Source organism: Mustela nigripes, chromosome 7 (assembly GCF_022355385.1).
Source record: "Mustela nigripes isolate SB6536 chromosome 7, MUSNIG.SB6536, whole genome shotgun sequence".
NCBI lineage: Eukaryota > Metazoa > Chordata > Mammalia > Carnivora > Mustelidae > Mustela > Mustela nigripes.
The window spans coordinates 124,726,104-124,743,316 of record NC_081563.1 but is presented as its reverse complement, the minus strand read 5'-3'; the positions used below and the strand labels follow the sequence as shown (position 1 = coordinate 124,743,316).

Below are 17,213 nucleotides of genomic sequence, written 5' to 3'. Positions count from 1 at the left end.
AATCCTCTCCTCTTGAGGTCCAAAGCCAGTGGTATTAATTCTGGCAAAGTGCTAACCTTCTTTCAGCAGAGCAGTGGGCAGTGGACACAGAGACATGGTGTGAGTGTCTAAACGGCCACAGCAGAGGCAAATCCCCTATGCCCAGAAGACAGCTTTGTCCCCAATGTCATTGGCTGGCCACTGGTCACTTGCACTGTGAACGCCTTCTTGGGTGGCAGGCTTCCACCATGTGTTGGGGGCACTGTGAGCCTGTCCCCTACCACACGGAGAGCTATGGGAAGGCACAGCTCCATTCCAGTCTGACCGAGGTCACAACGGTGGAGATAGGCAGAGGAAGGTGCTGCCAGTTTGTTGCTGGAATTCTGCGCCTCCTCAGCAGGGACACCGCAAGTATGGATATGTCAAGTTCACAAAATAGGTAAAAGGGAGTGGGGAGGAGGGGTCTTATGTGCAAGGGTGTAGGGGCCAAGGTCTGGGGTTCCCAAGGGAGGAGTCCTGTGGGATGGGGGAGTGGTTGTCTCAGGCTGACCCTTTGGTCCTGGGTAGTAGCAGGAGGGCATGTTTTGCTGCGTCCTTTGACCCAGACCCCCATTCATCTTGTCCAGCTGTTGCCAGTGCTGGTGGTGTCTAGCTTGAGTCTGTTTGTGTGGCTGCTCACACTCCAGTGTCTCCTGGTCTCCAAGAACAGGTTTCACTGACCGCCCCGTACCCAGCACACAGGGTCCCCCATAAGCAACTGGCAGAGCCTGACCTCCTGGTCACATGGAGGTTCCTGTGATCTCCCTGCCCTGGGTTCCCCTTTCTTCACCCCTACTGTGTTTTGTTTCTACTTCTGTGGGGGCCCAAGAACCTCACAGGGATGGGGCATTCTACAATCTAAGATCTGGCCTAGAGGCCTTCAGATCCAGGCTGGGCATGGCCCTCATGCCAAGGGTCTGCTTCAAGGCCTGAGCCGGTGGGGGGTGTAAAGGGCTGGACAGAGTCTGGAAGCACCGCAGAGGTGTGGGCTCTCCTTCCTCTGGCGGAATGGGTTTGCAACCATCACAGGCATGCCACAATCCTCAAGGCAAACTGAGAGAGAAGCAATGGTCCTGCATACCCTAAAATGATGGAGAACTTGGTCACCCACTGAGGCTGATGCAGTCCATGGCTGCTTGGTGGCATCACGATCCCCTGGAGGGGGTTCTTTAAACACAGGCTGAGAGGCTATGTTGGGGCCTGAGAATCCACACCGCTGACAAGTGCCCAGGGGATGTTGGTCCTACTGGGAACTCATTACAGACACAGAGGCTGCCTGAGCCCAGGCAGATGGACTTTTGGATGTACTGAATGTCAAAGGTTCGCACACAGCTGCCCCCTTCAAGAAGTGCCCTCGGCCCCTGGCTTATCCAAAAGAGATGCCTCAAGGCTCCAACATCACAGGTCCCCGGCTCCATGGGACAGACCCAGCCCAACGACAGGCTGTAACAACTCACCCGCAAGTTCCTCTCCTTTGGCCTTGTTACCAAGAGTTTGGAGAAAGGGCCACTGGGGCCATTTTTGTCCCTCCTCCTACTCTGTCTCAGTTGAGAGCTCTGACCTTCCCTCACTGGCTGGACTGCCAGGGGTGAGAGCCCAGCCCCCAGTCCAGAGGTCCAGGGCTGGGCCTGGGGCAGGAGGTGCTTCTTTCTTCCTTCCTCTCTCTCTCTCTTCCTTCCTTCCTTCCTTTCTTCTTTCTTTCTTTCTTTGAGAGAGAGTACAAGCAAGGGGAAAGGGCAAAGGGAGAGGGAGAAGCAGGGAGCCCCATATGGGACTCGATCTCAGGACCCCGAGTTCATGAGCTAAGCCGAAGGCAGACACTTAACCCACTGAGCCACCCAGGCGCCCTGCAAGAGACGCTTCTGTACAACACTGAGGGCACAAAATACTTGGGGTCAAGGGAATGATGGTCTCATCCTGCCTCTGCCACTTCCTGGCTGTGTGTCTTCAGACAAGCCACTTGCCCTCTGAGTCTCAGGGACACATCTGTAAAAATGAGGATAATTCCATCTCCCTCCAAGATGGACAGGAAGGTTAGATAAGGCGGTTAGAGAACCCACCCGGCTTACCGGCCAATGACGACAGAGGCAGCACTGCACAGTTTGGGGAGTGTTGATACGGGCCACATTTGTTACTCAGTCGGTCTGCCAGTCGCTTGACAAACCCGTCTCAGACCCTGCTCCAAACCACATGCAAAGCTGCGCACCAGCATTTTATGAGCACGTCTGACTCTAACAACGACCCTGCGGGGTAGACAGCATCAGCCCCCAACTACTTGAGGCTCAGAGAGGGCGAGTAACACCCCAGAGCACCCAGCAGGGCAGAACAGGGACCCTGGGGCCGGCAGGGTCCCGTGAAGCCCTATTGCCCAGGCACTAGGAGGCCCCATCCCAGCGGCAGCCACAGTCCAGCCCAGCCCCACTCGTGCGCTGAACTCTCCCGCGGACGCTTCTCGTCCAGATGCTCTCGGCTGCGCGGCTTCCACAGTGCACTGACGCTCTCCTCCAGAGCCTTAATATTTAGATGAGTTTTATTTGTCTTGCTGCCTTTTCTAAAGATTCCGAGCTCTAAATGGACAAAGCCACAAGATGAGAGAGAGCGCGCGCAGGAGACTGACTTTTTATGATCCAGCCAGAGCAGGGGGAAAATGACTCCAATACATCTCAAGTTTATGTGCTGCAGACATTCCGCGGAGCCAGAGATTGGTTCCCAGCAACGCCGACGGTACATTAAAAGCTCATTTTCCCAAACATGGTGCTGATTATGCACTCGGAGGAGAGGGCCATTATGCCGGCTAATGTCGCAGCTGCCGCTGACGGATGCTGCTGGGATTTTCCCTGAATTCTCCCTCCTGGCTCGCGAGCAGGTCTCCGAGGGAGGCGGGGGGGGGGGGGGGGTCTGCCAGGCTTGGCATCTCGCCCAGAATGGAAGTTAAATGCCTGACCCTTGCACCGCTGCGGCCAGAGGGTCACGGCTCCGATGCCCACCAGAGGGCACCTGAGCGATCATAAAACATCACGGACAATCCCAGTGGAAGGGGTGGCGACTGGGTGTGAACAAGGAAGTCTGGACAGGTGTGAAGTTTCCTCTTTTCCAGCTTCTGCTGCTGTTCTCTGGCCCCTAGGGCCCAACCCCAATGCCACCTCCTCCAGGAAGCCTTTCCTGCTACTACTCTCCTCTGAACTCCCCAGTATTCACCTGTTCCGTGTTCCTAACCCCAGCCCTTCCTACTTCGTGCTATGCTTCCTTGAGGACAGGGATGGCTTGACTCGGAGCCGAACTCCGAGCGCGGGTCTCAATCCCGGCTGGTCCACTCCCTCGCTCACCCCTTTATTCATGCACCCACTCCTTTAAAGGCTGTACAGTTTAGGTACTGGAATACATGGGAGTCAGCCCACGTTCGAAGCGCGGCGCCACCACTGACAGCTGTGTAGCCAAGTGATCCGCCTCTCTGTGCCTTGGTTTCTTCCTCTGTCACGCGGCGACACTAAGCGTACCTCCTTCTAGGGTGAAAGATGAAACGAGATACCAAACGGAAAGGGCTTACGCGGGTGCCAAACACATCATCAGAGCTAACTAAATGCTGGCGGACTACAGTCAGAGATAATTCAGCCACTGCGTAGGAGAAAAGTTTGCCAAGAGGAGATGGGGTCAAACCAGACATGGTCTTTGCTCTCCGAAGGCGAAGATAAGGCCTCTCCGACCACAGTGAGCTCACACAGCGTGCCCAGGGGCTGGCCTTCGTGGTTCCCTTCTTGGACATGGTCTGCATCAGAAAGCCGCCAGCTCCCGCCTGCCGAGGGGGCAGTGAGGCTGAAATGAGAGCCACGGGACGAGGCAGGAGGATACCACGCGAAGATCATGGCTGCTGTGACCCGGCCCCTCCCCCAGGCTGTGAGCCCTTCCGGGGCATCTTCGAATCCCCTTTGGCTCAGGTTTCCCTCTTCAGGGCAACCTCCATTCACCTGTGCACAGCCTGGAGGGTGCGGAGAGCACGGAGCTCGGAGTCAGAGGCTCTGGTTCAAGTTCCAACTCCACCCTTCTACTCAGGATGTGACCCTGGACGTGTAATCTGAGCTCTCCTCCCATTCATTCGGTCAATAAACAGACACGGAGGGTGATCCGCTAAGGAGGCCCTTTGCCAGAGGCTGGTGCCAGAGAAAGGCGTGAGCACAGACCCAGGCTTCTCCGAGGTTGTCCCAGGCTGGCAGCGCAGACGGACCTCTGAATGGACGGCCACCTGCCTCCGTGAACTCAGGCTGCTCCCACCTTCATTTGCACTTTTCATATACTGTTCATCATGGTTTTTGTGTGTGTGTGTGTGGTAATTTTGATTTAAAAAAAAATATCTCAGTAAGACACCATTTATCTTGATTACTGAGGTTTTTGGTGCTCTCTCAAATATTTAGATTGAAGACAAGTGCCTCGCTTGTCTCACTCCATTCCCAGCCCAGAGGATCCCGACAGCCTCAAAGAGAAGGTGACTTCTGAACTGGGTCCTCACACAGGAAAAGGAGTTCAGCAGGTTGACAAAGGGGAAGAACCTTCCAAACAGAAGAAACAGCAGGCAGGGGTCCTCACCCAGGGCTGATTTTGTCCCCCGGGGAACATTTGGCACTGACTGGAGACATTGTGTGTGTGTGTGTGTGTGTGTGTGTGAGAGAGAGAGAGAGAGAGAGATTTTGATGGACGGTGGCATGCCACCAGAGGCCAAGAATAGCAGTGGAAGCCATGGTCACTGCCAGACATCCTTCATGCCCAGGCCAGCCTTTTCCCCACCCCTACAGAGAACTTCCCCACCCAGATGTTGTAGTGCTGGGTTGAGAAACCCTGCACTACAGAGCACCGAGGTGTGAGACATCGTGGCATCTCGCTACCTTGGGCTGGTTGCTTGGCCTCTGTAAGTCTCAGTCTCTGCATCTGAACCATGGGGATACCAACGGGTTGCTGGGAGAGGTCATGGGACCAAGTCTGTACACAGCAGGTACTCAAAACATGCCTACGCCCCCTCCTTTTCCCCTTTGAACGCGCCTCAAACTTTAGAGCAAACAGTTCTCAGAAGAGACAGCGTCCCTGGGTTCCAAAGAAAACTGGGACACGGAAAAGAACACATTCTGTTCTTTTCCGACCTTTCTCTTCGTGAAAACCACGAGTCTTATCTCTCAACAGACGGGAGCCTGCTCACAGAGAACTAGCCTGTGTGTTGGCTTATCACTGGCCTGAGTTTTAACAGGGAGTGAATTTTTATGACCGAGTTATAAACCTTTGCAAAAACCATTTTTAAACTAAAAACCGCTGACAGCTTCTTAACTACTATAGCTGCTAAATTAAGCATGAGGGATGGGGTGGGCGGGGGGTGGGGGTGTGCAGGAGAGGGTAGAGGAAGACAAAAGTGCCCTAACAGAGTTACTGGAGGTAAAATAATGTTCATTAAAAATAGAAAAACAAACACACACAAAAATCTTTTGTGTTCAACTTCACACTCGTACATCATAATGTTCCAGTAAAAGGCCATTTCCCCCTGAGATAATAAAAGAATTGAATTTTTCCTTATCGGTCATCTATTTTTCTAGCTGAAGCTATTACTCCCGCTCTGGGGTTGCTAGGCAACAAGAAATATTAATAGTGGCTTTTATTAGCTTAGCTTTTGCAGCCGAGTACCAGAATGAGAAAATGGGGAACATAAATGTGTTACATAAATCTTTCAACCTTTCAGAGCTGGTGTTAGTCTCTGTTTTCATAATGATTTATTGAAGTGATGGTTCATTTATGAGAAAAGGGAGTGCAGGATAAGAAAACGGAGCGGCCCCTGCAGGAGTGTTTGAAAATAAATAATTATAGCAGGAGAGCAAAAGCTGTTTAAAGCCATTTTTCTGAGTTTTATAAAATGTAAAAAGACATATTTCTTTCGCTTACTGCCTCTGAAAAAACAAGGGACGGGAGTTTCATCTGGACTCGGCTGCATATAAAGAAGGCTTTGGGCATCTGGTTTCCCCACTTAAGGATCCTCAGGGGCCTGTTGTGAGAGCCGCACCCCCCCCCCCGTTCCCGCCCCCAGAGAGGAACGAGATAAACACAGGGCCCCCGGAGAGAAGCCCAAGCCACAGGATCTCCGGGAACCCCTTGCTCTTACCGAGATCCTGCTGCTGGTCAAGCAGCCCGGAGAAGTGGGGTTTGAGGCTCTCGCCTTCTCGGCAGGCAGTGGGACCATCACTTCTCAGCTGCTTCCAAGCTCTGGGCTCCGACTGAGGTCCTGGTGGAGGTAATACACTTCCCTCCAGCCCACTCTGCAGCTGGGGCCCTCTCCCGGCGCCCTGCACCTCAGTCTCTAACCTGCTTTTCTCGACACACTCCTCCGGGCCCAGGCCCTGGCTGGTGAGCCTGCCTGACCACGTTCTGCCCCAACAAAGCCGACTCCCAGCAGTCTGGCTGGACAAAGGGAGATATGAGGCTGAAGCCACCCAAAGCCCATCAGCAAAATGAATAACAGAGCCGCCTGTATTTATTAGGAGGGCCTACTGTGAGGCAGGCACTGGGCTGAGCATTTTTCCTACCTCTGATCACTGAATCTTCACACGTTCCTACGAGGCAAGGAACATTTCCTCCGTTTTACAGATGAGGAAACTGAGGCTCATGGAGGATTAACCCCTCAGTGTGAGTCACAGCGCGGAGGGTGACCATGGTGCAGCTGGGTTTTGAACTTGGGTCGGCTTAACTCCAGAGCCCATGCTTCTAACTCAAGGGTGATACTAAATGCCAAGAAAACAAAAGCACATAAGCAAAACAAAATGCTTTCACAAAAGATTATGAAAATGGCCATGCATTCCTGTCCACCCTGCATCCACACTCTTCTGCAACGTGGCACTGACATTTCTCCCTTCAACAGGTGGGGCCTATTCCTTCGCTCCTTGAATCTAAGCATGGCCAAAGGGGCTTTGGCCAAAGGGACATCAGCAAAAGCGATACGAGGCCAGGTTGGAAAAGTGGTTGCATCCTGGGGCTTATCCTTCCTTGATGCTATCGGGAAACCCGTGCCTCGTAAACAGGCCAAGGCCACCATGGGATGAGAAACCATTGGTCCCAGCTGACATCAGGTCAGCTGCCAGGATGTGAACAGGCTTGCCCTCAACCAGGCAGTGCTGGACAAACCATAAGTTGACCCCAGGACCCAGCCAAGCCAGTCCACATCAAAAGACCTACGGACCCATAGAATCCTAAGAAATAGTAAGTGTTCATCGTTTGCTTTAGGCCACTAAGTGTTGAGGTGGCTTATGACACAGCAAACACTAGCTGATAACAATCATAAACCAAAACAAACAAACAAAAAACCTTAAATGCATTAAGGACATTAAAACAAATAGGTTGGGTTGGGGCGGGGGTCCTCCATTGCCGCTGTAGCTCAGTCATCCAAACAAGTTTGGGGGTTGGCTTTGGTGCCTTTTCCCCAGACTCAGGAGGGCAAACCCTGCATCTCCGCTTGAGAGAATCACACAGAGGTGGACCAAATCTCCCACGGGGAGGAGGGATACGACCGGGAAGGGAGGAGGAGGAGGAGTTTGGAGGAGAAGAGCAGAGAAGAGGAAGACCGGGGGATAGGTGTGAGAGGAGTTGAACAAGGACCCCCCAGAGTCAGGACACAGGCCCTGCTCCCAGCCCTGAGCCCTGCCCCACACTCCAGGCCCTGACCCAGGGTTGCAGCCTCTCTCACGGGAACCACCTCTAAAGCAAGGGGTTGAAGTGGCAACGAGGACTGCCCAGCTCCCTCCCCGAAAGCCTGCCCCAGGGCACCAGCCTGGAAAGACATTTCCCTTGGCATAGGGTCCCTGGGCCATGGCTCCTAGCCCCCTCCCAGCAAGAGCTATGGGACAGGAACCCAGAACTAGCACTCAGGATTTGACCCACGTTGGTAAGACTTGAGCCCCCTGGGCCGGGGGCACGGGTGGAGGTGGGAGCCGAGGGTCTATCCAAACTCAAACCCTTGTGCTCACCCACATGTCACGGCTGGCAGAGCGATTATTCCCCTTCTCCCACCTGTGAGTTCGCCAGAACTGGCATCCCAATCCCCATTCCACAGATGCGCAAACTGAGGCTGGGAGAGAAGCGACTTGTCGGAGGTCCCAGAGAAAGCCAACAATAGTCAGCTCTGGGAGAGAGTGCTTCAGTGCCAGCTGCCCGCCACACCCGTGCTAACCGAGGCCCAAGACGGCACCACCCAGCTCCAGTGACCCACCGGGCTTGGGAAAACCCCAGACTTCCCAAACCACCAGAACGGATGACTGGCGTGGGGACAGCTCTGCCAGGACTCCTCTCCACTGTCGGGCCCGCCTCTACTTCTCGGGCCTCTCCTGGAGCTCTCTTTGACCTGACAGGAGGCACAGATTCCCCGGGACTTGTCTGGCAACATCCAGCACTGTCCCTTCCCAGGATAATTCTTCTCCTGGGTATGCCGGGACCATAAGCTCGAACATTTCCCAAGGACGACTCCAAAATAAATTATTTCAGACTTAACAGAGGCTGCTTAATAAATTCCACTCTTCTAGTTTCTTTGGGTATTTTAGAAACTGATTTATACATACAATATCTCTCTCAAAATGAGACAATCAACACAGGATAAAATTATTGAGTTATGAAAATAGGGGTCAGATGGAGGTGCAGTGCTTTAAATTAAACCGGCAAAATGTATCTTTCATACTAAATTGACTCTTTTTGTCTTGGAAATGAATGTTTAATCAGTTAAGACGCTGAAGTAGAGGGAGAAGCTTTAAGCATATTTAATTTTGTAAGAGGGGCCCAATTCCAATACTGCACAGGATTCCTGCCAGCAGCCATACCTTAAAAGCAAAAAAGCCGACTGCCAGGGGACAGGGACAGAGGACCAGAAGGAAATCGGTGGCCTCTGGGCCCAGAGCCAAAAGGGCTTGGCACAAATGAGATGGTTGTCAGACACCCTGGCCTCACCCACCTCTCCAGGGATGACATCCCTGACACGTCTCAATCTGTGCAAACAGCATCTGTGACCTGCTGGCCATCGAGGCACCTTCAGGGCCACCTGCGGCCCTGCGGCCCAGCTGTTCCATCTCTCGAGCTCCTGGTAAATTGGAGAGGTGCACAGTAGCAGAGAGAGCTGGGTTCAAGTTCTGCTTGAACTGTGTGACATTCATTCACTCATTTACTCATGCCGTGTTTCTAGAACCCACTATGTGTCAGGTCATCATTTCCTAAAGGTGCCTCTTCTGGGCACACACAGCAGCGTGCTCGGATTCTTTGAGAGCACTTGCTGCTTTTCCAGAAGTGCAGCCTTCACCTGCCTCTTGCCTGCACCAGCATTCCTCGAGGGCCTCGTAGAGCCAGGGCTCAGAACCATGCCTGGGGCCTAGGAGGCTCTTCATAAAGGTGCTGTCCAGGGGATCACCACGGTAGGTTGAAAACAGCCCCCCAACAATGTCAGGTCCTAATTCCTGGAACCTGTATTTAAGGGGAAAGTCTTCGCAGGTGTAATTAAATGAAGGTTCTTGAGATGGATGAAATATCCTGGATTAATCCTAAATGTTATCACACGTGTCCTTATGAGAAAGGCAGAAGAGACTGCATGGACAGAGAGAGGGCCAAGTGAGGTCAGAGTGATGTGGCCATGGGCTAGGATGTCAGCCACCTCTAGAAGCCAGAAGCAGCAAGGGAGGGACCCTCCCCAGAGCTTCTGGAGGAAAGTCACCCCTCCTGACACCCTAATGTGGGCCCAGCAATTCAGATTTCAACCTCTAGCCTCCAGAGCTCAGAGAGAACCCGTTTCTGGCGTTTCAAGATACCACACTGGCAACAATTTGCTCGAGAGCTGCCGGAAGCCAATACAATCACCTGCCTGCTCTGAGCCTCCGTTTTTCCGACGGCATGATAGCCGCCTCGCTCAGTTCTCGGGAGCAGCGTGTAAACAGTTTGTAAAGTCCTCCGTCCGCACTGCACTTGACACCTAGCAGGTGGCCACACAATTCCACCATCGTCCTCGGGACGCACGTCCACACACGCACAGACGCACACCTGCCTCCTACAGCTCAGACAAACTTGAAAAACTTGTCTCTAAGGGCGACTTGTGTCTCTTCACCAGAGAGGCCTGACAGAGGGACATGACGGACGTGTGCTTATCGAGTTTCCCATTTGGTCCAGTCGCCCTCCCCGGGATAAAACAGTTTGGCTTCTCTTTCGTTACAGAACGAGGGAATATAAAACTCAGTGAGCCCTTGACACCTGATCAATGGAAGAATGAGAGCTATCTGAATTTGTGAAGCATCTCTACCCTGAGCTAGTCTTAAAGAAATCTGGAAAATGACTGCAAAGTGCTTATTTGGACCAAGCCCAACCAAAACATACCCGAGGAGGAGTGATCAGAAGGTCATTTCTGACATACAGACCACATTCCTTGTCATTATCAGAGCTATTATAAGCAGGTGGCCCTACAAAGGTATCTGCAATCTGTTCCTTTAGGTAAATGAGACTCATGGGAAAGACATCCCTGTTTGGTTACAGTGGGAATTCACTTTCATTACCCATCATCCCGATAATAAAGATTCCCTGATTGTTTACTCTCTGCCAGGCGTTTTTCTAAGACTTGGCACATATTATCTCCAATACACTTCACTGTAGTCTTGAGGTGGGTGCAGTTAGGATCCCAACACAAGGGAATGAAGCTCCAGAGGAGGACCAGGACCCAAGGCAGGTCCGTGGGACTCCAGAGCCCACACACTGTCTCTCCTGCCCATCGGCACCAAAGGCCAGCAGGACCAGAACCCAGGACCACAGCCATACAGGCCCTTGTATTCCAAGCCTTCCCTGGGGCACATGCCCGAGGGGTCTGCTGGCCCTTCCCTGGCTTGTGTTACCATAAGCCCCCAACAGGGACACTCTGGAGTAGTACCCTTTTGTGAACAATGAGCTGGGCAGGCAGCTAAGTCACATCTTTCTAACAAAGTGGAATTAAAACGGTACGGCTCTGGAATCTTCAGGTCTCTTAGAGAAGAGGAAGCCAAGGGCCTGCATTGTGGATGGGCCCCAGAGAAAAGTATTCGTCAAGAAATGGAGTATCGGTTTCCACTGAGCACTTTAGTCCAACCCGGAATGTTATAAAATGTGGAGCTTGAGTTGGCTGCCTCCCTCTCCCCTCTGTCCCTCCTATTTTTTATTTCTTACCTGGATTCAAAGAAGGAAAAAAATGTGATGTAGCTCACAAAAATACATAGGGGACCTCAGCTTTTTTTTTTTTTTTTTCAAGCAGGGAGATTTGGTGGTAACAAGAGTAAACAGTAAGTAAAACACTGTCTAAATGGTTACAGTACACACTGTCTGTCTGAAGGCTCCAGGTATCGGCTAAAATGGGGCCACACCCGTGGCTGTGGCCCCTGAGCCAGCCAACACCATGTGATGCCGACAGGGAATCAGCTGTGCAGTCCCTCCTCCCCCACCACTGATGAGTCTGTGACCCAAGCTGACAAAATTGAAGATCGCTTCCTCCTGGACACAATGCTGGTTGGTCCAGCTATGCTCCATCATGGTCCTCCCTAGAAGATCCAAACTGTCACTTGCCAGAGATGTCAGGGAAGATGTGGGTTGCCAGCAGCCATTATGCCTGCTGTGTGGAAATGGGCATGGGATAAGGCCCTCATGATGCTACTAGGGTTTCTGGATCCAGCCATACCTGAAACCCCTCATCCACTGGATACTTCCATCTTTTTTGCTTAAGCTAGAATAAGTTGTATTCCTGTCACTTAGGAATGAACTTAAGAGTTGTGAATAGTATATAATATTATATACAAACAAAAATGACCATAGTTATTCAGGAGAAGTACTAGAATTCCCTTAAGGGTTTTTTTTTTATTACACAAAAAAATGTTCCACTAATTTTCTATACTCTTGATTGTTCAAACCAGCCATTATGCTAAGAAATCATGTATCTCCTTAGCATAAGATTCAGGACCCTTATGATCCAGGTGCTGCTACCCCTTTCACCTCCCTCTCTCTCTCTCTGGCTCCAGGTCCATTCTCTCCTGCCCTCCAAAGAGAATGAACCCCATGCTGTCCCTAAGAATGATACAAGCCCTCCTGCCTCTTGCTCTTGTACATGCTATTCCTCCAACTTGGAAGTTCTCCTGTCCTAGCCTGCCTGCTCATTTTCTACTTATCCTGAAACTTTAACTCAGCAATCACCCTTCTCCCTGGCAGCTTAAACAAGAAACAAGGTATAATATTTTTAAAACATTATGATTCTATTTATATGAAATGTCCAGAATAGGAAAATACCTAGAGACAGGAAGTAGATTAGTGGTTACCTAGGGCTGTGAGTTGTGGGGGGGTTATAAAATGTTCCAAAATGGACTGAGCTGATAGTCATACAATCCTGTGTAAAATCTAGGGAGTTGTCCTCTTTAAATGGGTGAACTGTACGGTTTGAGAATTACATCTCAATAAAGTCATCATAAAATAAAAATAAAGATGAGATTAAACTATTACAAATAACAGTAAAACAAGCACTAACAAGACACTACAGACAGAGCTCCAGGAGTTACCTGTGTGAGGATGTAAATTACCCTCCATGCCCTCCCCTCATATTCGGCAGATCCCATGCAAACATCCAAGCCCACGCCCTGCACACAGGCAGAGGGTCCTCATCAAAACACTGGCATTCTGCTCCCCTCTCAACCCCCTTCCCTGCTGTATCCAGCAGAACCATGGGGAGGGATGTGACAGACTCACCGTGGGCAGCTGGCCAGACAGCAGGTGGCTGTCCTGGGCCAGCATGTTGGACACCATGATGGCTGGGAGGTCCATGGCCTGGTAGGAGTAGGCGGGGAGCAGTCCGTTGGGCGTGAGGCTGTGGCACAGCGAGTGGTAGCCAGCTTCGTGGTCCCCCAGGTGCAGGAGAGATGGCTCAGGGAGGTTGGGAGGTGTTATCGGGGGGATCTCATAGTCTTCGTTGCTCTCGCTCTGGCTGCTGTAGGTCTAAAACATCAAAAGGGCATGTTGTTGGGGCTCGGTGTCTTACAACTGAAGAACATGCTTAATAGCACCAATAATAGCAACAAAATGGTAACAACTTCTTGACAAAGGAAAGAAGGGATGATTCCTCTGGAAGGGAGACAGTCAAGATGGCCCCATGACTTGGTTAGATTCCTGTCCCATCTCCAGATGGGTGTGCCCTCCCACTAGAGGGTCTATATAAAAAAACCTGCCCCCCTGGAGAGTGGGACCCGCTCCTATTCCCACCTTCTTCATTTTCCATCAGGTCTGGACCCCGCAGCCCACCATGAGTCCGTCTGTCTGGACCCCGCAGACCACCATGAGTCCGTCTTCCACACCCACCCATTTTAGAGACAGGAGAATCCAGGTCCAAAAGGAAAGTAGCCCATCCATGGTTAGTCCAAGAGTGGGGAATGGACTGAAGTATCCTGATTCCCTGCCTGGTGGTCTTCCAGAGCAGTTGGACACCTTCCCCTTGGGTCCCCTGAACACCCAGCCCACGTGGGTCCTGTCCTGATCTTTCTCGTCTTGGTAAATGCTACGAAGGCACCCCTAGAAGCACAACCTAGGAGCCATACTGGACACCTTCCTCTCCAATCCTTGTTTGTTTGCTTTCCCCACTCACTGCACTGACCAGGAAGCTCCAGCACAATGCTCAATAGAAATGGCGAGAGCAGGCAGCCTTGCTTTCTTCCTTACCTTAAAGATCTCAATGTTTTACCACTAAGTACAATATCTACCGTAGGTTCTTACAGATGTTCTGGAACAGCGTGAGACATGGCTAGTTTGTCAAGAAGGTGTTCATTTTTCTTTCAATTGTGTGTGCTTTGTTGTTGTTGTTTGGCTTTTATTGGACTCCTTTTCCCCGCATCTAGGGGAAAGCTCGAGCGATTTTGCTCCTTTAATTCAGTTAACATGGTATATCACTTCACTTGGTTTTTCTAAGGTTAAAACAGCCTTGCATTTCTTGAATCAATATCTGTTGGAATTTGAATCTAATTCAATGGAAGACCCACAGCTGGTGCCTGAGATTAAAAGAATGACCAGGAGAGGGGACCCAAGGAAGACTCAGTCCCTCCCGATCAAGGAAAACAATTTCCTTGAGCCTTTTTTTTTTCCCAATCAAGGAATAGAAATATCTAGCATTTAGTGAGCACATAGTATGTGCCAGGTGTAAGCACTTTACAAACATTTAATGAATTAATTCTTACAACATCCCTATGAAGGAGGTTCTGTTGTTTTTTGCCCATTTTATAGATAGAAAAACTAAGACCCAGAGAGGGGGATTTACTTGCCCAAAGTCACATAGTTAGAAAGAAATCTCACTCCAGTTCCCTCCCTCCTCCTCTAATTTACACTATCTGCAAAGGAAGATACATGTTCTTGTCTGTAACACAGATCCTGGGAATCTTGGTTCTTGGTAGACTCTCTTGGACAATTAGAGAGATAATCCACACCAGGGTGAACACACTTGGGGAATTAAAGACACATCCTGGGTCATATCAGAGACACATTTGTAATTAGGGAAACACAGGAGGCCATTATAGATATGGCTAGTGTGTTAGGGACACATGTCTACCTTGACATGGATGGCTCCCGGGTTCCCTGGTTGAACGTTTTTTCCTGGCTTTATTAAGATATACTTGACATGTAATTAATCTCTAATTCTTAAAAGAATCCTGTGTTTATCTCCAGTTGACAGATCAGAAAATCAAGATCTAGAGGCTTCACGCATGTTCAACAGTAGGAGGAAACTGGGTCCAATCCCCCCCTTTCTCTCATAACACTGCAATGTCTTCAAGGAGTCTCCAGGCACAAGTCCTCCACACTGAGACTCTCCACTCTGCACCCAGTACCCTCCCTTAAAATAAATACATTCTGAACACTCCATGTTTAAGAACTAGTATGTCTCTACTGGAGAACGGGGGAGGGTGGAGGTAGAGAGAAAGAGTGAGAACGAGAGAGAGAAAGAGAGAACCCTTCAAACATCCTAACAAGGTCATCCTAGGGAGGATGAAAATGATTTTTCAAGTTTTGATGCATTTTGGTGCACATATGTGGGTGTTAGTGTAATTTTGTCCTTAGGCTCATCTCCTCCAAGACAAAGTGCCCACAAGTCAACTGGTATAATTATAGGGTTAAGGCTATGAGTGGTACAGGGTTTGGCGAAGATAGCTACAGGGAGGCAGGATGGAGAAGGGGACAGAGTACCCCCCAAGTAATCAGAACTGGGTGGAGGAAAGAAAGCACGCCATGCCTCCCTCTGCTCCTCCATGCCTGGCACCTGGCTACTAAAACCCCCACAATGATAGGAACCCAACCACGCACCCCTTCTCACCCTCACCAAGAAAGTTGGGCAAAATTCCGGCCACATTTCACCAGAAAGCATGGTTACCAGCTGTGTGATGTCTTCATGCCTCCGGGATCCACTCTCCCTCAACTTGTTCATTTCCATGGCGGTTCTCCCCAGCCTGTCTTCTTTCCTCATTCTCCAGCACCCTCTCTACCCATTCGCCCAGTGCAGATGACCAATCACCCTCGACTTCCCAGGGAAAACAGAAAATAACCCTAGCAGCATCCTGATGCCAGAACCACAAACTTCCACATTTGGTACCAACTTGCTCTTCTTTTGATGCCAAAAGAGCCATCCCTCCTTCCTAAAGCCAATCTCCCTGTCCATGTACCCAGTGACCTTCCCCCTCCCCTTCCCCCTCTGTCCAAGGACCTCGGATATCCCATGAACACTTCTTGCTCCTGGCTCTCTGGCATCCCCCTCCACTGGACCAGTCTCTTCGGCACTGAAACATGCTCACCTCTCTCCGGGCTTGCACACCCCCTCACTCTCCCCAGCTGCCACCACCTCCTCCCGTCTTCCTCACCTCTCAGCCCCTCTTCTTCATCTCTCACTCACTACACAGCCCCCTGGGACTTGCCTCCTCTACCCCCAAGCCCACCCCCCCTTCCAGTGGCCTCCACGGCTCCAGATCCAATCAGATTGTTTCAAACCACACTTCACTCAGGGATGTTGGTCCAACTGATTCCTTCCCTTCCTCTTGAGGACACCCCTCCTTTAGCATCCACGACCTCATGCTGTCCACCTTCTGGCTCTCCCTTCTCCTTCTCCAATGTCAATTCCTCTTCTCTACCCACCCTTCCCTGCTGGAGGTTCTCAGCCTCAGTCCTGACTCTCCTCCTTTCCTGCTCTATACCCTTCCTCTAGCTCAGTTTTAATTGCCATCTAGGAGCCACATTTCCGCCTTCAGTCTTGGTACCATCTGAGCTCCCGAGGTGCGCATCGAAACACCTCTCCTGCCCCAATATTCCCACCTGGGGTCTCACAAGCATCTCAAGGGCGGCGTGTGCAAAGCTGCAGCCACACTGCCCTTCCCCACCCCTGCACCTGGGTCCCTCATCCGGTCCTCCGTGCAGCTAATAAAGACACCAACCCTCGGTCACCCCTCAAATCCAGTGGAACTCCTCTGAACTATCTTTTAAATCTACCTACCTCTCTCCATTCCCACCACCGCCGCCCTGGTCCAAGCTACACCATCTGCTACCTGGACAACCGCCACAGCCTCTGCCCTGCTCTTGGGCTCTTCTCCCCCCAAATCCGTCCCCTTCATGTAGCCCGAGTGGTCTCTAGAAAGAGGACCACCTCACCACGCCACTCCGTACTTACCAGGCTTTCGTCGCTCCCCGCTGTCCTGAGGATAAAGTCCACAGTCTCAGACACAGCCCTGTCATCCTCAATGGCTGCCCCCCGACCCCTTTAGACCCAGTGACCTTGCCTGCCTCCAGGTCCTCGCACTGGCTGTTCCCTCTGAGGGAATGCTTAGCTCACCACGCATCCTCCGGTCATCTGGCTCATTACCACGGGTCCCGCCGCAACAGGCTGGTTTGGATGACTTTGCCGCTACTCTCTAGAGTGGGTTGGAACCCATTACACAGCCCCAGGAGGCTCTGCATTCCCCTCGGAAGCACTCACCGAACGTGTGGTTAATGAACTGCTTGCATAATTATTTGTTTAATGTTCACTGTGAGTCCTGCCAGGACAGCCCTTGTTGGTTCTGCTTCCCAGAACCTGGCACAGAGGAAGAAGCTCAGAAATAATTAGCCGAACGGATGAGTGAGCCAGGCCCCCGGGCGGACGCCGTGAGCATACATCTCACTCCGGGACGGCCCTGGACATG

General features: G+C 51.3%; 1 protein-coding gene across 5 annotated transcripts in view; it reads right to left on the bottom strand.

Annotated features, from left to right (window-relative positions):
• Window positions 1-17,213, bottom strand: part of TOX2 (TOX high mobility group box family member 2) — a 129,231-nt gene that overhangs the window by 33,765 nt on the left and 78,253 nt on the right. For all 5 annotated transcript variants that reach the window (XM_059407048.1, XM_059407050.1, XM_059407045.1 and 2 more), the window contains exon 3: window positions 12,760-13,005. In XM_059407048.1, the coding sequence (XP_059263031.1) occupies window positions 12,760-13,005 (246 nt within the window). The remainder of the gene's footprint in view (window positions 1-12,759; window positions 13,006-17,213) is intronic.